The sequence below is a fragment of the Cavia porcellus genome, unplaced genomic scaffold (assembly GCF_034190915.1).
Source record: "Cavia porcellus strain 051 isolate PalLab524CR breed Dunkin Hartley unplaced genomic scaffold, mCavPor4.1 scaffold_6, whole genome shotgun sequence".
Taxonomy (NCBI): Eukaryota; Metazoa; Chordata; class Mammalia; order Rodentia; family Caviidae; genus Cavia; species Cavia porcellus.
Window position 1 is genome coordinate 26,393,750 of NW_026947489.1, and position 23,860 is coordinate 26,417,609.

A 23,860-nucleotide genomic window follows, 5' to 3' on the forward strand; every position below is an offset into this window, starting at 1 on the left:
TTCATAATTGCTAAACCACAAGACTCGTATCTAAAGTCCATTAGATTAGCACTCTGGAGGGGGCTTAGTGTGGTCTCCCCTTAATCAACCCTTTTCAGCTCAAAGCAGTTAAGACGGAAACTACACCCAGTCTTCCCTAAACACAGTTAGGGAGAGCTCTTCAGAGAAGACAACTAAGTAAGTTACAAATATTACAGGTGGTTAGAAAGGGTGATCCTTCAACACAGACAATTATGGTCAATTATGGTCAATTTGCTAAAGGCCAGGCATTAAAAATAAAAAGCATATCAAACTATTAAAAATCAATAAACAAAAAGGGGGAAATATGGTTACCCCACAAACATAATTAAACCTTTATATTTTAAAAACGAATTTTTAACCCTAACAAAAAAAAAAAAAAACATTCTCTAAGTGCTTCATTGGCAAAAAGACATCTAAACAAGAAAGCAGGATGGCCCAATACTTAGCAACACAGAGATAAGGGTATGCTTGTGTATTTACAGGTCCTAAAACATCATCGGAGATGCTATCCCGATACATGTGGCTATAGATAGATCTCCAAACCTGTGGTAAAGTCTGCTACAACCAGAACCACCTTGGATTCTACACTTAATTGATTACATTAACATGCCATTTATGTTCTTAGTCTGCTGCATGGGACACCAAACCTGACAATGCCTAGACATGTCCAACCCCATCATAATGTTTCAACTGCTGCAATTACAAAAAGAAAGAGGGGAAAGTGTCAGAGACCACGCTGTATAAGGGTTAAGTTGTAGACCATGAAGAGACCTCTGGCTATCTTGAAAAAGTTCATATTTATAGTGTTCTAAACTCAACAGAACCACAGCTGAGGCACCCGAGGACATGAGCTACTGACACTCCATATCAAGAGCAATAAAGCTGGCAACTTTAGAAATCAAACAATTCACTTAAAGTGCTTGGAAAGTCTTCAAACTAACATTCCAAGTTCTTGCTCAGTTCCCACTTTGCCTCAGTATCCCCTTTCTCTGTTTGAAAACCAAATAAATATGGGTTGTGTAGTGAAGCTCTTCACCTTTCCTCCCAGAGAATCTTTACTCTCAGAGTTTTGACCTTCTTGGAGCCCCCAAAACCATACTGACTGTCTCTCTTTATGTAAGCCATTCACCATACACTTGTTTAGAAGCCTGTGGGCCTGATTAGTTCAAAAGAGAAGGCTGAGGCAGAAAGACTGCTAGACTATAGTGCCAACCTGGGCTATATAGTTACTACATGGTCAGACACTGCCTCAAGAAAAAAAAAAAAAAGACTTCCGGGAGAACATGGCAGATAGATAACAGCAGCTATGGAGGCTCTCTGAGTTAGCCAGCTTAGAATCCAGGAATGGTGCAGTATGAGGAGTCCTAAGCAAGGGGAGATATACCCTGCCGACCCAGGAACAAACTAAACCAACTGGAAATGCAATCCCGATGCTATAACCGGAACAGATAAAATCTCAGCACTGAAGCTGGAACCCGCGCCTCTGGAAACTGATTTGAATTTCCTGCTGCCGCTGCTGCATCTGAATTGGCACAGCAGGGACAGAGAGGCAAAACCTCTGAGAGTGGGAATTGACAAACGGAGTTGAGAGTGGGACTGGCGGGGAGCCCTGCATCAACCTGCGGTGAGTGAGGGGAACGGGGACCCTTCCATAGAAAAGGAGGCTCCAACAGAGGACATTCTGGGACCAGGCAGACTAGCTAGAATAGGACACTGCAGTGACTTTGTCACATATTCCCCTCTCAAGCAGGATTGCTGGGGAGCGCTTGGCCTGGGTGACACTGTGGACTAAGACCCAGTAGGCTAGCCCAAACAGGTCCCAGCGCCTGGCGGTGCACCCCAGCAGTGAAGCCTTCAGTAGACTGACTGACCTGGAGGGGCGGGCCCAGCAGAGGCTGCCCAAGTCTGTGTCTCCCTAATACACTGCAGTGGGCGGGAACATCTAGCTGGTGCAATTAAAACGAACTGTAACCAACAAAGGAAGAAACTGGGCCTCCTATATACACTTGTATGGAAAGAACAAAAAGTATGGGAAGAGGGAGCAACAAAAAAAGGGTCCTCGGCCTCCAATCCTGAGAACACTGATCCAGGAGTAAATGCAAAGGAGAATGAGGACAGAAAACATGCAATATCAGACACAGCACCAATAGACATAAAGCAATATCTCCAGAGCCTCATAGACAAGTTCAAAAGTGAAGTATTTAATGACCTAAAGCAAGATATTAAGTAGAATAGTTAGAGAAATGCTAAGCACCACCCAAGAAAAAACAGATGGTGGAATGGAAGAACAGAAAAAAAGGGGAGAATTGTTTGAAGGAGAAAATACAGGAAATATAGAATACGTGAAGCAGGTTCAAAGAGATTACCAGGAAACTAAAAACTCCATTGAAAGCTGGCATAACAGCTTTGAAGAAACTAAGGATAGATTATCTGAACTGGAGGACAGATTTGTAATGTGGGAGCATGAAATGAAAAACTTCTTAAAAATAACAAGGAAACAAACAGCAATAATACAAAGGCTAGAAGATGATAAGAGGATCTATAACTTAAGAATGAAGAACGTAAAAGAAGAAGTAGAGACACAAACAAATGAACTACAAAGGCTATTCACAGAAATAATCCAGGAGAATTTCCCTAATTTAGCAAAAGGTAAAGATACTCTGATGTATGAGGCATACAGGACCCCAGCCACCTACAACCCAAACAGAGCAACACCCAGGCATATAATAATAAAAATTCCAGAAATCCAATATAAGAACAGAATATTAAAAGCCGTCAGAGACAAGAAACAGATCACTTACAAGGGAACACCCATCAGAATTACAGCAGACTTCTCGACACAAACCATCAAATCATGAGCATGGGGGGAAATAATTCAAGCTTTGAAAGATAATAACCTCCAGCCAAGATTGATATGAAACCTGAAACCCTGCACAACTGTTCCTAGAAATTGATGGAAAAACAAGGTGCTTCCAGGATACAGAGGAACTAGGGGAATTTGCAACCACCAATTCAACTCTACAGAGAATACTGCAGGACATCCTAAAAAAAGAAAAATACCAAGATTCCAGAAACAGTGGCAGAGAGGCCACAATGAATGGAGCAGAAAGCAAAATGAAGAAGACAAACTGACAACTAATGACAGAAAAAGAGCTCAACAGAAATGAGGCAGAAAAGGTTGGATGGTAGGAACAGCTATTTTGGAGAAACAAGACATCATAATAGCTAGTGCTGATTTAATATCATCTTGTTTTGAAGTCCCATCAAGCTTTTGTTCTTGTGTCTCCATCTGTCTTAACATGTTGTATCTTACTGGATTTTAGTATATGTGATAATATAAACAAAAACTTTTATAGACAAGGAGATTATACAGAAACCATTGTTCATTTTCTCTTAGTTGGTTCTAAATACCCTGAAAAACTGTCATTCTCTTGAATGGTTTTACATTGTCTTGATATGTTTGATGCTACAGTATATGAAGTTATACTAAAAGATTTCAAGGAAAGAGACACTATGGTAACTACTTTTATGTCGGGATATCTAGTGGTGAAACACTATTTTGCTTAAATGGTTATGTTTCGACCTGTGCTGTTTTGTTGTTATGTCTCTTGTATCTCAATCTCCTTTTTTTATTATTTATTTTTATCTTTTTAATTAAGGGAAAAATAAAAAAAGCAGGATATATTGTAGTAACCCATTTTGATTTCCTATTAACTTGATTTGAAACCCTGTATTGCTCGCACCATCTTGATTTCCCTGTATTCTGTTTTGCTTGATACTACCAAGTTCAACAGTATATGCAACAACTGTGAAGACAGTCAGATTCATTATGACACCTATTCTGGTTTGACTACCATCTTCTTTTGAAGTACTGTAATGTCTCCAATGCTTTGGTTTTACTGGTTTTGTTCTTTACTGTTTTGTTCAATTTTGTAATAACTGATGATATAGGCAATTTTTTTTAAGACAGCAAGAAGCATTATGGTAATCATTGTTGATCACCTTGTATTTTGTTTTTACATTATGTATTATGTCCATCCTTTTGATTGGATTGACTCTGTTTTGTTAGGTCACATTTGGGTTTTATTCTCTTCAAAAAAAGTAGCAAGAACTGTGGGAGCAATAAAACCCAAAATGTGTAATTGTCATTGTACAAAAGAGAGGAAAAGAAAGTGCTCTAAAGGATATAACTGCATGTATATTTAAGTATGTAAGATAGATAATGATACTACTGAGTTCTGTTGGATCTTTGAACAGAACTGTTTGCAGTCTCACTTTTTGAATGTCCACTTTATATGCTTTAATTTTGTAACTTGAACAACTATTTCTAAGATAACAATATGTATATCTATTAACTAGTGATTTCCTACTGTTTATTTTTTCTGAAATTTTTATAACTGGTATCCTTTTTCTGTTTTTTTTTTTTTCTTTTTCTCCTTAAATAAAACTAAAAACAAAACAAAAAACAAAGAAAGAAAGGGGGCTGGGGATTTAGCTCAGCGGCATAAGCACCTGCCTTGCAGGCAGGCAGTTGTGAGTTCGATCCCTGGTATCGATAGAAAAAAGGCGGGGGGGGGGGGCCCTGGGGATTTAGCTCAGCAGCATAAGCGCCTGCCTTGCAAGCAGGCAGTCGTGAGTTCGATCCCTGGTACCGATCAAAAAGACAAAAAAAAAAAAAAAAAAAAAAAGAAAGAAAGAAAGTTGTCTTTAGGAGAAGGATCTATTTTGGCACAAAAAGAATCAGTATGTAGAAAGCAACTGAGGAAAAGCTGAGGCAACAGCATTCAAGTTGCTATGGCAGACAGAAACACCAAAACACCCAGAATTTGGAGGCAGATTTATTTAATGTCACATGGGTAATGACTAGAAATCAATTGTTCCTCAAAATGTGAAGCTTCAAAGGCCTAGGGAAGGAGGTTTGTATGGGTTACAAAGGGATGGGGTACAGAGGTAAGAATATTTGGCAACCACAGTGACCAACCTTTTCTAAGAGACAGAAGCAACTGGAACTATCACCTAAGCAACTGAAGTATACTAGCTGCAGGAGCATTTTCTGCTACATTACCCCCTCTTTTAGTTTTCCCCGCAAATCTTTGCTGGGCACATTACCAGTGATCTCCTAAGACAAGGCCAAACTAGAAGCAATAACACTGGGGCTGTCACTGGTCCTAGGATGGGTACTATGCTCGGTTCCCAAGACTGAACATTTCTACCAGGAGTTCATAGTTTGTTTCCCTTATTATAGTGTCTCTCCCAAAGCTGCTTTTAGGAAAAGACATAATTTAGGCCTGTCAGTTGTGTAACATTCCTCTGGCAAGGTAGTGAGGGAGTTAGTCAGATCTAGGAGAGTGTCCAGGGTACCTTGGATACTCATCAAATCTTGGTCAAGTGTTTGACTATTATATTCTCTTGGGGCAATCATTCCTAAAGTAATGGCAAAAACCAAAGCTAGCAAGGGGTGGAGAAATAAGGACTGAAGTAAGCAGCCTGAAAAGGCATAAAGGGGAATAACGAATGATGTATAGCAGAATCCTGTGAAGTGTCCTCAGACTTTAGCTTTACATAAACTGGTCAGCATCTGGAGTGACCAGGGCTGGGCTTTTGAGTGTGTCATTTCTTTAGAGACACTATCTGGTGGAGGTAAACTCTCTAGAACTCTGGTATTGTAGATCCAAAGCTGGATTTCTGAAACTTATGAAGCAGTTAAAATGCAGCTGGGTTATATGTGTGTGCAGGAGTTCTTAAAGGTATAGAACTGATCTTTTAGCTATACTTTTATGGAATTAGTTACAAGCTGTTTCAATAGCACTGCTTCATTTAACTTTTAGTTTTATGACCTTTGTGTTGCACAGTTCTGCCAGTTTTGAGTTATCTCTGTTACAAGGGCAGGCTCACTGTTGTTGCCAATAATCAAGCGTAGCCCATATCTGGGGATGACTTTTCCCAGCAGGACCCTATAAACTTTTGTTTGCCTTCTCAGCTCAGCTAAGGAATGCCTGAAACCCGCCTAAATATGTGCATATAAGCACCTACAGATATCTGAGAGTGGAGGTTAGGGTCAGTAACAGACACTTAAGTCTGAGCTGGCTGCAGAGCTACAGCTGGCAGCACTGCAGCTTGAACTTGCAGAACAAATGATGGGGGCAGGTCTGGCTTTAATCTTCAAATAGTACCAGGCTGGGGTGGTACTAGTTCTCTAGCCCACTAGTTTTCTGGCTGGGGTGGATGCTTTGGTAAATTGGGGGTTTTGGTGGCAGGTTTCCAAATAGCAGCAGGAAGCAGTAGCAGGACAGCTTTAGCCAAAACAACTTTGTGCAAGGTGACCATAGCTCATCTAGCGTGTTGGACTCCAGTCCTAACAGAGCTATTTTCATCTGTAAACAGGGTGTACTCAGCATTTGTTAAGGGGTTTATTTTTAAGTCATGGTCTGGTGGGCCCAGCTTAATGGGCAGATATGTGGCAGGACTGAGTGGTCCACCATTATTTAGGAGGTCTAGTACTACATGTGGCACTTGGAGTCTTGGCCTAAAGTGAGCTCGTCAGCTTTCTTCATCAGAAGGACAGTGACACTCAGAGCACAAAGTCAAAGCAAGGAGGCAGCCCTTAGTGACTAGATCCCAGTATCTGTACAGGAAGGCCACTGGGCAATCTCAAGGGCTGACAGTCTGATTAAACATCATTGTTTTTGTGAACTCAAGAATCCAAATTTTATTGAAGCCAGTAGCTCCAAGAAACCTGTGAAGTTTTTTTTTACTTGTAAACAGTTTCTACCAGATATTACCATCAGGGCTTTGTGTCTTTTCAGCCAGCAGCTTGGTTGTCATTAATTGGAAGTACAATGATATTTTGTGCGGGAAACTAGTGAAGTCAGCTGTGAGGGCTTCTCCAAAGAGGATAAACAAAGTTTCAACCTCTGGGAGGTTGAGTACAGGATAGTTGACTTTTGAGTCCAGAACTGGGTCTTTCCATTTGAACACAAAGAGGGGCTGGCTGATGGTAGCCAACTGAAGGCACTCTTTAGATCCACGCAGGTTACTAGCAAACCGCAGGTGGCAACTGAGGCAACATGTAGGAAGGGCAATTGCAGCGGCATTGGCAGTTCAGAGATCTTAAACTGCCTTTATAGGCAGGAGAGGTATATTTTAGGAGACTGGCAGTCTATAAACATTTTACAGTTTTGAAGCCTCATTTTTTTTCCCTTGGGGGACCATAACAGAGCAAGAAGGGACAGAGAAACAGGTCCCAGAGCCAAATCTGTTGCTATGGCCTCCCCTAAAATAGTGTGAGAGTTCTCAAATTCTTGCAGCAATTGAGTAACAGTCCGTAAAGGGTGCTGGGGTTGGGAACCACAAAATGCAATGCAATGGCTGCAATGTTGATGGCATGGAGATCTTGCCCCGATTAACAGTCTATAAAGCTGATGTTTGGCTGGATGTCTGTTCGTGCTTCCCGTGACATTTGACAGCAACAGGGGTTGCAGAGAGGTGGCATGGTTGATGATAAGGTGAGTCTTTGGCCCATATCTCTGGGAAAAGAGTTCTTAGAACTTCAGGATTGCTGTTACCTGTCTCAGGCTGATACAGGCATCATCCACCTGTCGAGGAACAGTCAAAATTGAAAGTGCAGATTTAAACAAGAGGGAGGCTGACTAGCTTAGTGCAAAGGAGGTGACTGCTCCTAACTTGAAGAGGAGGTCTCTTCCCAGAAGTGGTATGGGGACTGGCTTATAGAGGAATTTATTTGGAGAGATGTCCTCCCAAGTTGCAAGTTTGTGCCTCGCATAAGGGATAAGAGGCAAGAGTGCCCTGGTGATAGTAACCCTTTCAACAGAGGGGACTTCTGAAGGCAGAGTTCTGTTCTGCCAGGAAACCCACATATTTGCCCCTGACTTTTGCAACGACTGCAGGCTCTCAGGGACCCAATTTGATAAGAACTTGGGTTGTCCTATCCATCCAGGCCTGACAGGGTGAGCAGAGGTTTAAGCTGATGTGGCCCTGGATAGTCAGGTTTCTTTGTGTCTTGCAGATGGACAAGACATTTATTTTCTGTGTCCATAGCCCTTATAACTTGTAGTTAGAGGGTATAGTCATCCATCAGATTGAATTTTCTTACAGTTATCAAGTGATTTTGTCTTATTAGGTTTCTGGGTAACAGTAGTTCATGGGCTTTTCCCCTACCTTTTTTATGTTTCAGAGGAGCGCTTGACCGGGTTACTTTGTTTAAAGGCAACATCAACCCATTAATCAGGACTGACACTCCAATTTTTTCTTCAGTCAGAATGTGGAACTTAGAAGCAATTGCTGACAGTCATCTCAGGTGGGCATAAGATGATGCCATCTGACTAGGATAGGAAGCAGAAGGCTCTGTACAATTGCAGGCAATGGTAGCTGTAACTAGTTCAACTGGCTGAAAGTAGATGAGTCAGAAGTGGAAAGTGAAGGTACAGGTGCTGACAGCAACTGTGGTGGTCAACAAGGGTGCCAAAGCAGAATTTTCAGGAACAATGGGCGGCTGCTGCTGCTGCTTCTTTCTTGAACTTCTTCTTCCTCCTCATTCTCCCCCTCCCCTTCTTTCTTTGAAATGCAGTGATGGTTTGGTGTTATTTTTAACTGTAAAAGCCCTTTTTCCTGCAGTTAGGGCCTGTGGGTTTTAACTAATTAGTTTCCATCTCTGATTTCCTTTGTGTATGTTGTATACCTTTGAATGATGGCACAACAAAGGGTAGGTGCCCCTCAGACAGAGACCACTTAGATGCCCATCTGACTTTATCCCTTGTGGGAACCTGGCCATAATTTAGTTAAGGGGGTGCAAGGCCTCTGTTATGCCACATGTCAGTCACCATAGAATCACAGGTGAGAGCTCAATCAGCCATTGCAGCCAGTGCTTCCCAGGCTTGGTGCACAGATGGCACAGGCTATGGCTTATGCTGTCCAGTCCCCTCACTCCCATATTCATTCAGCAGGCACTCATTCTAACCTCCTTCTCTTGAGGGTGGCCCTAACAAAGGTTGATCAAAGTCCCCTTCTGCTCTAGCTGAGCAGGACTGACAGACTAACTGCAGTGTACCAAGGAACCTCACTGGATTCAGGCAGGCAGGCAAGCAGGCAGGCAGGCAAACACATTGAGTCATCCTCATTTGGGGCTGATGTAAACTGCTCAAGCAGGGAGCCAGGAATCCTCCTCTAGACCCAAAGGGACTCAAGGGATCTTGAGGGTATGCCTTCCTGTTGGGACCTGGAGAGGTCCTTGCTCCATCTATGATAACCACAACTGGTGACCAAAGAGGTCAGCACAATTGGTCTTCCTGATCAATGCACCAGATGCAATGGCAAACAAAAACACCAAAATGACAACCAGAATTTGTAGGCAGGTTTATTTAATGTTGCATGGGCAATGACTAGGAATCAAGTGTTCCTTAAAATGTCAGCCTTGAAGGGCCAAGGAGGGAAGCTTTTACAGGATTGCAAGAGGTGGAATATAGAGGTAGAATACTTGCCTTTAATTGGTTCTTACAATATGTATCATAGTGTCCAGATATTTCTAAGAGACAGAAGCAACCGGAACTGCAACAGGAACTATCACCTGTGCAACTGAAGAATACTGGCTGGGTGGGTGGGGGGTGCACACTTTCTACTATAAAGTGAGGACTTACCTAGCCAGAAACAATGCAAGAAAGGTAACACTGTTTATAAGGAAGAATGCTAAAGCATTGTAAGAAACTGAAATTACTCAGCCTGTCCCTCTAGAAAAACCTAGACTTTCAATCCAAGTAAATTTTAACTCAATTTGAAAAATAAGTAAAATGGCAGCATCTTAGATCTTCATCTAAAAATTACAAGGGATAGTTAGTTACTATTGCTTAAAGTAAGAATTCAAAAACAAAATGTTTCTTATCCCTTCAGGGACAGCTTGCTGTACATGACATGTTACAAAAATTGCCTCCTCATTGGTGTGGGTACAAAGGAGTGCCTTGAAAGTCCTTTTGCCTTTGCTCAACACAACTAAATCTGAGCTATTATTTTTCAAGAAATAGTTTGTTTTATGATTTCCATGGACCTGCCTGAGATTCCACAGTCTTTTATGGAGCAAGACAAAATGGAAAAATATAGAAATATGACAAGGAGACAAAAAATAAGTACGGGGATATGGCCAAGCTTAGTGTTACATGCCTGTAGTCCCAACTACTGAGGTTGCTGAGGCAGGAAGACTGCAAGTTTGAGCCCAGGCAGCAACTGAGTGAGACCTTGTTTCAATATAAAATGTAAAAAAAGAGCTGAGGATGTACATCAGCACTCCCTGGGTTCAATTCTCCGTTATCACCAAAAACAACAAACCAAACCAAAAAACATTTTAGTACACAGTATGGTGAGTGATCAATGTATTTTTGTTACCTGCATTAATATGTTTAGGTTTTTAGTCAATAATACAAGACCAAGTTCATTAACATTACACCACAGTATCCAGGAAAGAAAGAAACTAACATAATAGCAAGTCCTGTAGTTGATAGGCCTCTATATAATTTTATTTCATCAACCTTCTCCATTTTATGGGTGATTAAACATGCTTAAGAGTGGTCAATAATGGGAAAATTACAAAGTTCTATTTAACTCTAAAAGCCCTGGTTTTTTCCGTAAAATACATGACATTATATGAGAAGTTATCTAACCAACAAATCAAGTGTATTTTTAGTATTCATTACATACATGTATTTCCCAGGAATGGTATAACAAAGGACCACTGAGTTCTGAAGGTTGTTCCAAAATCAAGACATAATCAGAGCCTTTGTCTTAGTTGCTTCCCTTGTTGCTTGGACAAAATACCTGACACCTACAACTTAAAGATAGGAGAGGAGAATTGTGCCTCACAGTTCAATTCATATTCTGCTGGCTCCAATGCAAGACACCACAGAGAGGGTCATTGTGGACAGGAAACAGAGAGAGAAAGAGTGAAGAGAGGAGCCAAGAAAGGAGATATACCCTTCAGGTCATTCCCTTAGTAAACTGACTTTCCAACCAGGCCCTATTTCCTAAAAGCAAGCCACCTATACCATCCTCATAATCCAAGACAAGGTTAACACATAAAAAGCTATTAGTAAAAACTGAACACAATAAATTAGTGTGGTAGAAATAAATGTTGTTATAGGCAGCTGAGTCAGTTGGAAACATTAAAGGCAGTCAGATAGGGTTAGGCCCTCAAGGGAGCTGGCACAGAGGACCAAATGCCTTGTGACCTCTGAGACAAACACCTCCCATTGCAGGCCAGATCTCAAGACAAAGGATCAAGCAAATACACCACATTCTAAGAACAGACAGTCTAAATAGTTCTCTCATCACCCTGAGGAAGCCAAGAGTCACCATCCCAATCCCCTACAGGAAGAAGCAATGCTGTTACACATGCCTGTTTACTATGTGACTCGCTTCCCCATTTGTTCCTGATTTAGTCAATTTTATCTGAGCAATTAATCTTATTGATTGACCACAGTTCCGTCCCACCTTATACCCACCTTGCGAGTTCCCATTTTTCCCCAACTTGGACCCATCTCACCTCATAATTTTACTCTATAAAAGTTCCTTTACAACTTGCTCTTAACCTAAAATTCATTCTTCAATTTTAGAGAACACAAACTCACACCGGATATATAATAGGTTAGAAGTTTCATTCCCCTATATCAACATATCCCCTATATGTATTAGTAAGGAAAAGTGTAAGGTGAGGTAAGAGGATCTAAAGTACCAAAACTGGGCAACTCAGTAAGACCTTATTGGAAAATAAAAGCAAGCAAACAAACAAAACAAAACAAAAGAGTGGAGGACAATACTACTCAGTGCAAAGGCCTTAGTTCAATCCTCAGTCTAACCTCCCCAGCCACACACAAACACACACACACACACACACAAAAGCATGTTATGGCTCAGAAGTCCTAGAGGCTTCCAAGTATATGCATATTGCCCAGCAGTTGAATAATGCTGGGCGAGGTGGGGCATGCCTATAGTCTCATCACTCAGGATGAAGCATGAGTACTGCTGCCAGTTCAAGGCCAGCCTGAACTACACAGTAAGACCTAGCTTCAAAAAACAAAAGAAGTTTGTACAAGATTACTAGAGTAGATACACAAATAGCAAAAGGCTAAAAGTACAATAGCAAGAATAAAAGTATAAAAACTGGCAAGTATCATGATAGAGAAAGGCATTAAGGAGATAAAAACAAGCAGAACCTTCCAGGAACAATGTGGGTGAATAGTAGTACAAGAGAAACATAGGAACCACTCTATATACTACCTTAAAGATTTCACAGCAGAATTCTGACTTGATCTAATAACTTGATCTAGTAACTCAAGCATATTGCCCATGCAAAGCTTTTAAATGCTATTTTAATTTTTTGGTGCTGGGGAACTGAACCTATTGCTTTGCACATGCTCTATTACCAACTCACATCTCAAGCCCTTCATTAAGGCCTTTATCTTTTTCTGGCTTTTTTTTTTTGGAGGGAGGAGGTAGGGATGGAACTCAGAGCCTTACACAGGCTTGGCAAGCACCGTACCACTGGGAAACATCTGCAGCTTCTGATAATAGCTATTCTGAAGATAGGTTTACTTAACAGGGGCAATAGTTAAAGAAAAGCCCATTCTATACTTTTCTAATGTAAATTTTTTTTTTTTAATCGGTACCGGGGATTGAACTCATGACCGCCTGCTTGCAAGGCAGGTGCTTATGCCACTGAGCTAAATCCCCAGCCCCCTCTAATGTAAATTTGTATTTTAGCATATGGCAGCCAGCTGTGCATCTCAGTAGCTGCCCTTGGGGAAACTAATCTTTGTGTTTATCCACTTGGTATGACAAATGGCAAACTGTTTACATGTGTACAAAAGTGTCAAACCAGGATTTTTATCCAATTTATGCTCTAGCTAACAGGTTTTCACATATGTTTACCTGAGTATTATGGGGGGTAAAATACACCCAGCACCATTCTTCTGCTATGTAAACATGTACTTTATTATAATGGACTGTGGGTTCATTTTGACTTTTCTAGTAAAGTAGCCCAACTAAATACATTGGCACATGAAAACCCAGATTTTCAAATTTTAGATGTCAAAAGCAAATCATCAGATCACTCATACATGAAAGATGAAGATAATAATGACTTTGACATTACTGTGTAGTGAACCAAAGTTCCTGTGACAGTGAAATGGAGTGAGAACTGACCGATGCAGACCTTAATTCAGAAAATAAAGAAAACAGCAATGTGAGTACATATTTGACTAATCAAAATGGTACAAAATGGTCACATACCAAATGGAATGACCCAAAATTAGAACTAGGTCTGAAAATATAGTAAGGATTTTGGCACAAGTGAAATCTATTGGATGGAATCCCAGCATAGTTGTTCAACGTTGGAAACTACTTAAAACAGACAAAATGCTACAAGATACTGCGAAATATACAAATGCTGAAATACAAGTAAAACTTCTGTATGTACAATGGACACACTAAAGAATGTATTTGTTGGGGCTGGGGATTTAGCTCAGCAGCATAAGCACCTGCCTTGCAAGCAGGCAGTCGTGAGTTCGATCCCCGGTACCGGTAAAAAAAGAAAAAAAACTGAAAGAAAAAAAAAAAGAATGTATTTGTTATGACACTTCATTAGCTAAAATGAAAGCATTCACAAGCATGCTATACTCAGCAGGACTTTCTCAAGGTCATGGTAGGAATGTAAAAGACTTACAGGAAAGCAATGGGTATGGGCTTGAATTATGTAGAATAATAATGACAGGAGAACACTTGATTTACTTTAGGGGTCTTATGACAAAATCACCTGCTAAGAAAGAAAAAGAACTGATAATCTGGCTTCTATCACTCACTTTTGGACAGATCTGTGGGAATTGTCAAGCAATTTACATACCATTTGAATATCTGACTGCTGAAGAACATCTTGCAGCATTTTTTGGTCCCTGTACCTTCAGGCAGTATATCCCCCCAAAAGCCTTCAAAGTATCATACAAAATGTATGCTCTTGTAGATGCAGACTTAGGCTTTCAATTTAGAAATTTATCCTGGAACTCAACCATCACCTCCTTATTTGTACAGTGATGTTGTGAACAGACCTGCAGTTCCCATCTCCCAAACTAACTGGAATGTGACATTTGACAATTGGTTTACCAGTTTCCAATTCTTGAGCACAAGTGGAGCAATCCAGGAACTGCATGCAGGAACAAAGCAGAAATTCCAAATGAAATGTTGCAATTTCAAAACAGAGAATTGTATAATATAATCCTTGGATTTTAGAAAGATTTACATTAGTCTCATACGGCAAAGAAAAACAAACTGGTACTGCTGATGTCAACACTGCACCATGATGAAAATACTGATAAGGAAACCCCTACAAAATGGAAGCATGCAGTGGAAACTTTGTATAACAAAAGGAAAGGTAGAGGAGATGTTGATGAGTTATGCAGCAACTTGAAACACAAAACATTGGTCATTGGTTATGTTTTTCTCAATCTTAAATGTGTGACATAAATAATTTGACAGTTACAAAGAAGATAACAAGTGCAAAGTATCACAGAAAAATTTTCTGAGAAGTTTACAACTGGAGCTCATAAGCTACCATGCATAACCAAAAAAAAAATTTTCTGCCCAGGCTACTAAGCAAAAACAGTATGGAGCACACTGCTAAGCTGACAAGTGAACAGGAGGCAATGCAGCATCACGAAGACCTACTATGACACCAAGAAAACCAAAAAGATGTCAACTGTGTCTTACAGGAAAGAACAGGAAAACAAAACATATGTGCTATCAGTGTAAGGGATACTTGGTGTATCATGTATACTTGCAGTTATCATGTGTGAAGATTGCTGAAGGTGTGACAGTTGAAGCAAAGCCTATTTCTGTGGTGGTCCTTTGTTTATATTTACACTGTAGTTCACAAAGGCTTCTATTTTTCACACTGTCTTTTCAGCTTTATATGCAAATACACAGGGGGCTGGGGATTTTGCTCAGTGGCATAAGCACATGCCTTGCAAGAGGGAGGTCACAAGTTCAATCCCTGGTACCAGTAAAAGTAAAAAAAAAAAAAAAAAAAAAGAATAAAGCAAATACAAAGCTAATGTGAAAATGTTCATGTCTATTTTAAGCACTCATTACATGTGATCTTCTGTTTTACTGATTATCTCATTTTCTTGCTAAATGCATATTGTACCATATAGTAGGAAACTCCTGACAAAATAGGAAGACAAGAGAGATGACAAGAATGGCCTGCTATACGGAAAAAGAAGGCTAAGCACCTTGCTGTGAGTGTGAGATGTGTGCATACAGCATGCAGTTGTCATGTGTGAACAATGCATTGGGTGTAACATGCATTGAAAGCACAGATTATTTTTATGGCAGAGTTCTATCAGTATTTTTATTGTAGTTTAGATAGAATTTGATTTGATTTTTTTGAGGCAGGGTCTCACTGTAGTTCAGGCTGGCCTTAAACTCACTATGTAGCCCAGGCTGACCTCAAACTTGCAGTGATCTTCCTGCCTTTGCCTCCCCATTGCTGCAATCACAGGCATGCACCACCATGCCTGGCTTTTATTTGTGATTTTGTCTTTTAGATTTTGTAAGCAAGTACACACATAATGTGAAAATGTTGATGTTTATTCTAAATGCACAATACATACTGAGGATTTAATACTTTGTTTTATTAATATTTTATATTCCTGTTAACTACACATTGTATCGTTTGGTAAGAACCTTTCGACAAAACAGTAAGACTAGTGGTATGTCAAGAATGCCCTACAAAAAGAACTGGAAAGCACAACAATTGCTGTTAGTGTGATATGTGTATCTGGAATATGCTGTTGTCATGTGTGCAGACTGCCTTAGGTGTGATAATTTAAGTAAATAGAATTTTGTAGAATTCTATTGGTATCTTCATTGTAGTTTGTATAGGAATTTATTTCTGTTCTTCTTTAGATTTTGTACACCAAAAAGTAGTCAATGTTGAAAATTTTGATGCTTTTTTATAGTCAATAAATATTAAAAATTTAATACTTCATTTTTAAAATTTTCCCTGTTAAGTATTCGTTGTTCAATATAAAATTCATAAAATTAAAATTAGTAACTCATCAGTAGAAATATTCTAAAGAATATGTGTATTATACACCCACCATAATGCACCTTTATGACAAAATTGGCATGATGTCCTAAAGATTATGGGACAAACTGTCTGAAATAAATAGAAACTGAGGCAATCATTCAATATAAATCAAAAGATAACACTAAAATATCTAACTTCAGTCTTATTAATGGTTACATGATCATTTATAGGAGCCAAGAAGGCAGGAAAGAGAGTTTGGAGTATCAGTTTTATATGGTTTATGAATAATTCAAGGTAGTAATTAAGTTACAGTCAGAATTTGGTTAAATTATGGCTGGCAAGGCAGAGGCACAAGTATGAATTATCATGCAAAGTATATTAGGATTGTAGAAGGCTGATCCTCAAATTATAAAGGAACAGGTAGGCTCCTGGGAGTCAGCTATCGTAACTGTGATAGGTAATTATCAAGACCAACTGAAAATGACCAGGAAATGAGGAAGAAATAAAAAGACATCCAGGGGAGCAAAAGGTGATGCAAGTACTGTAGACAGACCTGAATCCCTGGGAGAAGACGGAAAAGAAATGAGGAAGTAGCTTTAGAATAACAATTAACATAGCACTTACTGTATCTTTTGGAACTTTTTTAGTAGGTATATATTAAAGAATCTTAATGAATGTACTTAAAGTTCACCAGAATGAGAAAGGTTATTATTATTATCTTTATTTGACAGACAAGGTAATTGAGGCATGGATACACATTAAATATCAGAGTCAAGATTCAAATTCACAGTGAACACCTACTATGTTCCAGGGTTTTGTGGATACATTTTTGGTTTGGACATATATTTGATGAAGATATTTCTTGGAAAAAATATAATATGCTTCTCATTCTCCTTTTTGGTATATGACCTTTTCAGTGTTCAAATAAAGATATAAACTCAAGGAAGGTTATGGTAGTCAAAGGGAAAAGAAGTCATTTACTCTTCAGCTTTCAACTACAGAAGTGAATTTTACATGTGTATGTTTGCAATAGTACAAACAATTTGGAAAATCAAGCCAGGGCTTTGAGAACATTAGGCAAGCACTCTGTTACTGTGTTGCACCTCCAGCCCAGAAGACAGCTTGTTCTACATTCTAACAGCTCTTGATTTAGCCCATGAGGACCACACAGCAAGATCCAAGGTAGAGCTGGGCATGGTGATACATACCGTAACCCCAGAAAGACTGAGGCAGGAGGACTGTTATGATTTAGAAGCCAACCTAAGCTACATAATGAGTTTAAGGCCAGTCTAAACCACATAGAGAGACCCTGTCACAAAAGGAAAAAAAAAAGAATCCAAGCTGGAATAAGAGAAATGCACTATACGTAGAAAAGGTTATATATGCATGCACAGCAAATGAGGGTATGCAGAGAAAAAGGCAAGGAGGGTGTTATAGGGCTGCCAAGAGGAGTAGGAAAAAACAGAGAGAGATCCCTCACTAGTTACAGGCTGAACTGTATTATGCACAATTCATAAACTGAGGTCCCAACTCTTAGAATTAAAAAACGTAATCTTATTTGGAGATAAGACCTTTAAAGAAGTGATTAAGTTAAAACAAGACCATTAGGAGCCCTAAACCAATATGACTGAGAGTCACCAGGGGTGCAAAAACACAGAGGGAGGGAACACCATGTGAGGATAAGGCAAGCCAAGGAGTGAGGCCTCTAAAGAAACCAACCTTGGGGCTGGGCATTTAGCTCAGCGGCATAAGCACCTGCCTTGCAAGCAGGCGGTTGAGTTTGATCCCCGGTACTCTAAAAAAAAAAAAAAAAAAACAAAAAAAAAAACAACCTTGCCAGAAGACAGCTTGTTCAACATTCTAACAGCTCTTGATTTAGCCCATGAGGACCACACAGCAAGATCCAAGGTAGAGCTGGGCATGGTGATACATACCGTAACCCCAGAAAGACTGAGGCAGGAGGACTGTTATGATTTAGAAGCCAGACTTGGGAGAAAACAAATTTTAACCCACATAGTCTGAGGTATTTTGTTATGACAGTCCTAATGAACTAATATACTTCTCTAGGCTGAAATCCTTAACAGGAAAGGCAAATAATAAGGTAAACTTAGGGGAGTCCACAGAAATAGATGGTTTCTCACTCTTCTAGCCTCTGATGGGAAAAATTTCAAGTTTCCTATTCTGTACTTAACAATCTGGGTAACAGACTGATAAAAGCAAGACGGCATAATAAATTAGAAAGCACAAAAACACTTTTCTGATTTCTGTGGAGCAGGGATGTCAAGCTTTCCAAGTTGCACAGAGAGCATCAATGTGCTTATCTTAGCATCCAAATCTTGGCTTCTAATTCCTGTCTCTAATAAAAGGAATTATAGCTGCTTAGAGAAACATATGACCTAGGATTGAAGCAAAAAATATATAAAAGATGAGCCTTCTGCATCTTACAGTACCAAAAAAGAATGAGTTATGTCACAGCAAAATTAGTAGTGGGGTGTGTGAAAATTCTCTGTACTTTTTGACCTATAGAAGTAAAAAAGGAAGAGAAGAATTAACAGAAGTAACTTCCAAATGGCCAGAGCCAGAACAATTTGAACAAAATAAAATAGCACTCAATTATAGTCCAAAGTAAAAAAATAAATACCCCAAAATTTATATTAGTTTCAGAAAAAATGACAAGATAAATTGGTGAGAGAAAAGAAACCAAATTCCTATGGAGAAGAAGTTCAACTAGTTTATATAGATATGTTGCCCTTTAAAGAGCACAAATTAATATACCTCATTCACTAAAAAATATATGTATATGTATATATATATACTTCATTTACTGACTGTAGCAGCAAATAATGACTTTCTTCAAAAGCATACAGTATTGAAGGGAAGAAAAAAAGCAAAACTGTACAGTGGAGAATGCTCACAAATAGTACCTCAAATCAAGTGATCAAGGTTAACATCAAAAGAGAAAGCATTTTGAAAGATATATCCTTGATATATGATAACACTGATACTTTACCTCTGTGGGCTTTCTTCCTAAAACCTTAACTCCAGTTTAATCCAAATAAAAAAAGTCAGACAAGCAGGTGTGGTGGTATATTCCTGTAATTTCATCTCTTGAGAGACTGAGGCAGCAGGATGTAAGGTCCAAGGCTAACCTAAGCAAGTCAGTGAGATCTTAAAATTAAAAACTAAAGAGGGCTGGGGATATAGGCAAGCACTCCCTAGGTTCAATTTCCTTATTAGTGGTGACAAATGCTCTAAAATGCTATCAATAAGGAAAACTGAGGATGGAGCCTACAAAAATTCTCAGTACTATAATCATAATAATTTTTTAGCTCTAAAACCACTCTTAAAAAAAAGTTTATAAAGGGCCGGGGATTTAGCTCAGTGGCCTAAGTGCTTACCTGGTAAGCTCAAGGTTGTGAGTTCGATCCCAGGACCAAAAAAAGAAAAAAAGGTATACAAAGAAAAAGGTACAGACAAAACTAACATATTTACTAAGCACCTCACAGTCTCCTAATTAACCCTAAGAATATTCACAAGCATGCCAATGAAGATGTTACAACTAGCTCAAAAGGAACTAGCATACAAGTAAGCAAAGCAGTTAAGATCATTAGGGCAACAGTTCCCCAAATTACTGTGCTTTGCTACATTCTTCTGCAGCATGGTAACAGGCAGACAATGAAAGTACTAATGTATGATTAAATATGCGACTGGATTAAACAAAGTTAAATAGATTTCATTATTATTGGACTTTTCAGAGCCTTTAGATGACAGAGACCTATAATAAAGAGCTAGGTCTCATGGTGCATGACTATAATTCCAGCACTCAAGAAGAGCCAGGCAGGGAGATCCCAAATTTGGCAACTTCATCAGACCTTTCTTAAAGTAAAAAATAAAATTAAAAAAGCTGGGTGGCGGCACACTCCTGTAATCCCAACACGTGGGAGGCTGAGGCAGGAGAATTGTTTGTAAGTTGAAGACCAGCCTGGGCTGCAAGGTGAGACCAGCCTGGACTGCAATGTGAGCCCAAGGACAGCGTAGCGAGACTCTGTCTCAAACGACAAAAAAAAAAAAAAAAATAAATAAATAAAAAATAAATTAAATTAAAAAGAGCTAGGAATATAGCACAGCATGAAGATCTTGGTTCAATCCCCAGTACTGCTACATACATACGTATCTCTAAAAGGTGGATGTGCTACTTAATGTCTCCCTTCAAAAGTCTGCTGTTTTCTCCAGATCACTTATAAACAACTCGAAGAATAGTATTCTGTTTAACGATGCTTTGGAAAATACAGTTTTAAGGAAAAGGCCCCAAGAATTGAGTGGTGGGAGGGAAGAAAAATATCAAGCAAAAATCTACAGAATCCAATATTATTTAACAAGCAAGAGAAGAGATAGATCCCAAAAAGCTACAGACAATAAACAGGAGCAAATTAGAGACTAATTAAACTGAAGATAAAAATGTTCTTTGAATTTGAGATGGGTAACTGACACTTGTGATCTTCCAAAGTAGTTTTAGAAAAGGGAGGAAAGACAGAAGACAGCATTAAAAAAAAAAAAAATGGGGATGAAAAATGAAGAAGCAGATGGAAGATTAAGAGATACCCGCTAACTTGATTTTAGCAATGAAAGTTTAAAAAGAGCTTGATTGATGGACAATATATAGAGAAATTTTTAAAAACTTAGAACAAGAGACACAGCAACCTGATTGAAGATAAACAGTGAAAATTCATTGAGACTAATTCAGCCCAATGGATGGAAAAAACAGAATCCAGAGTACATCTAGAAAAGATTTTCTTGGGACTGGAAAAATCTATAGTATTTAACCATTTGAAGTCTAAAGATCTCATTTTATTTTTTTTTTTAATTTATTTTTTGAGACAGGGTCTTGCTACACAGTCCAGGCTGGTCTCTAACTTCCAAATATCTTCCTACCTTAAGCCTCCCTGCTACTGGGATTACAGCCATGCACTACCACACCTGGCTAAAGACCTCATTTTAATACTCCAAAATCTCATGGATTTTTGCCTACTCTACCTGAGCGTTTTTCAGTTTGTGTAGTTCACTATGCCGTAAGTGCACAAATTTGCTGATTCCTTGCCTATTAAGGACGTCTGTTCTACGAAAAAGAAGGTTATAGAGAAGCATTTACCTGAAAATATCCATCTTTATAAAATTAAGTTGCAAAGTAAAAGCTAATGACAATGGGAACACTGGCAGTTCGTGATTTTAATTTACAATGATTTACTATAACTGATTTTGATGTGCAAACGAAAAACTTAGGCCAAAAAGTGAAATTACTAAAAAATTCAAAGAGAAATCAATTATTATCTAACCTAGAAATTTTTACAATTCTGCTACGCCAACAGAAGTTGCCTGTCACAATCTATTACTACAGTTACAATCATACTGGAGGACATGGGACTGTTCAGTAGCAGGTATGTGCACAGTTTAGTTTTTAACTTTATAACTGAACACTGTATTTTCTATCTATATAAAACACCAATCTCAAGAGCTACTTAACCGTACACAATTTCATTTTATTTTCTTTTAAGAACAATGAGGACATAGACGTGAGATTCTTTTGCTTAATACTTACTTTTAGGTTCTATCATTCTGGCTAATTTCATTAACAATTCAAATTGAGTAGACAATTATGAATTAACTAGGTCCAAGCTGCAAGTGTAGCAAATATATAGCTCCTGGATCGTTTATCATAATATTTTAATCACAAAAAGGTAGCAATGTCCGATTTATCGGACAATAGATTTAAAAAATTATGTTACTTAACATAATGTGTTGATTACCAAGAGGAGTTAGAGGAGGAATGATTTAAGTAAACAAATTAATGCTGATCCATGAGCACAGAATAAAAATGAGATAATACCCACACCCAACCTGGCAGCCACCAGATTTGCGTCTGTGAACCTAAGGCGGCCACATAGGTCTGATGAGCACTGCCAGCTCAGCAACATTCACACACAGGCCACTCCGGAGAACCAGAACTTGCAGCCAGCATCAGGCAGGGACTAGGGAATGTGGCACGGATATACCAAGAAAAGTCTAGCAACATCAGGTTTGTTGGGAGTAAGGGAGGCTTCTAGGTCAGCAATTTTGGAAGATCGGAGGGAGGCAGCGCTGAAACCGAACCCTAGAGCTCAAAGAAGCACCCTGGGGGCTGGAGGAGGGGCCGCCCTTACCTTGTCATCCTCGCACCTCTTTCCCAGGCCCTCCCTAGCCTGCAGCCGGCTACTAAGGCGGTCGTAGTCGGCCTCCTTCTGGTCGATCTGTTTCTTGTGGGTGTCCACCAGAAGCAAAAGATCTGAGTTGCGCTTCTCCAGACGCCCGCGGGCCACCTCAGTGCGCTGGACCTGGGCCTGCAGCTCAGCCACCTCCTCCTGGAGCAGGACGTGGCGGGAAGAGATGCTCCAGTAGTTAAAAGCGAGGACGACGATCACCACGAGGAGCACCACCAGCACGAAGGAGGGCAGGCGGCCGCCTCGCCGGTTGGCACCGAAGCCCACCATGAGGCCAAGCCGGACTGCGCCGTGGGGCCACCGCCGACGACACCTGCGGGCAAGAGCTCTGGCCCCGGCTGCCGAGGTGCGCGGGGACGCGGCCCCTGGACCGCACGGGGGGCGGGCTAACCCGCGCCAGCCGAGGGCGGGCAGAAGGGGGCGGGGCCGCTAGCTCGGGTCCCTCCCCGCCCCCCCCAGACCCGGCCCGAGCGCCCTCCGAAGGCTCGGAACCGAACCTATACTACCCTCAAAGGCCTGGAAAAGACCGCTGTCGCCCCTCAGCCCGGCCTCTCAGGGTTCGGGGCGGGGAGAAGAGCCGGAAGAGGACGGATTCTCCCTGGTCCCGCCCACATTGGGATGGGTAGCCGAGGGGACCACTCACGGGTTTCCGCCGCAGCCCCTCTTCTCGCGAGAGTGGATTTCCTCGCGTCTCCCCCGCAATGGTCTTGCAAGGGTTGTAGCGGGTGGGTAGTGCGCAGTGTTCCGTTCAGTGGTCTGTGATGGCCTTCCGGCTGTTACCTTCTTGCTTTGAGTCAAGGTCTAGGGAATTGCCAGAAGTCTGAAGGCTTCTGGGGCTGCGGTCGCGAAGTAGGGAAAACAATGTGATCGTCAACCAAAAAGAGATTGATAAAAATGTTTTGTAATCGCTTCAGTAGATTTGGTTGTTGCTGTTTTGTTGTTGTTGTTGTTAACGATGTGGAAAGAAAACAGCAGTAAAAGGACCATAAAATAGCAATGCCTCGAACATTATGGGAAAAACAGGAGAACTTAAGCTTTAGAAAAGAATGATCGCTCCAGCCTGGTTTCCATGGTTACTGCTCTCCGGAACCTAAAGATTTTGAGAATGTGATGAGCTCCTGGTTTTAAAGCACTGCTGCTTTTGCCTCAACTGGGCTTCCCAATGGAAAGTCTAGAACCTACCCTCACTGACTGGTAACCAGTGCACCCTTCTTAACAGAAAACACATTCTGGGTTAGAAGTAATAGCTCTTAAGAATTGTTTTAATCCTCTCAGTAGCAGTTTCACAAATGAGAAACCCAAGACATTTAAAAGGTTTCTCAAAATCCGATGTCTTTCCTGGAGTAGATTTAGGCTTTAATCCACATCACTGCACTTGTAACACCATTACTCTGCCCACTAAGGCTAACCGTTGCTTCTTCAGTGCTGCAGAGAAAGCCTAGCTTCTTCTGTTTTCTTTGCGTATTTCCTTTCTAAGTAAATTTAAGAGGTATTGGCTCTAATC

The 23,860-nt window shown here is 40.2% G+C and overlaps 1 protein-coding gene and 1 long non-coding RNA gene across 6 annotated transcripts in view; one reads left to right on the forward strand and one right to left on the reverse strand.

Moving 5' to 3' along the window:
* The window catches only part of LOC134476396 (uncharacterized), a 108,129-nt gene extending 103,444 nt beyond the window's left edge, over positions 1-4,685 (forward strand). Inside the window, exon 3 of the long non-coding RNA XR_010047995.1 lies at positions 504-4,685. This is a non-coding gene — a long non-coding RNA (uncharacterized LOC134476396). The remainder of the gene's footprint in view (positions 1-503) is intronic.
* The window catches only part of Golm2 (golgi membrane protein 2), a 104,108-nt gene extending 81,173 nt beyond the window's left edge, over positions 1-22,935 (reverse strand). Inside the window, exon 1 of one of the 5 annotated variants that reach the window (XM_063250137.1) lies at positions 22,300-22,935. In XM_063250137.1, the coding sequence (XP_063106207.1) occupies positions 22,300-22,626 (327 nt within the window). In that variant the 5' untranslated portion in view covers positions 22,627-22,935. The remainder of the gene's footprint in view (positions 1-22,299) is intronic. The other 4 variants (XM_063250136.1, XM_013158802.3, XM_003475730.5 and 1 more) reach the window with 4 other exon arrangements.
* Positions 22,936-23,860: the final 925 nt, after the last annotated feature.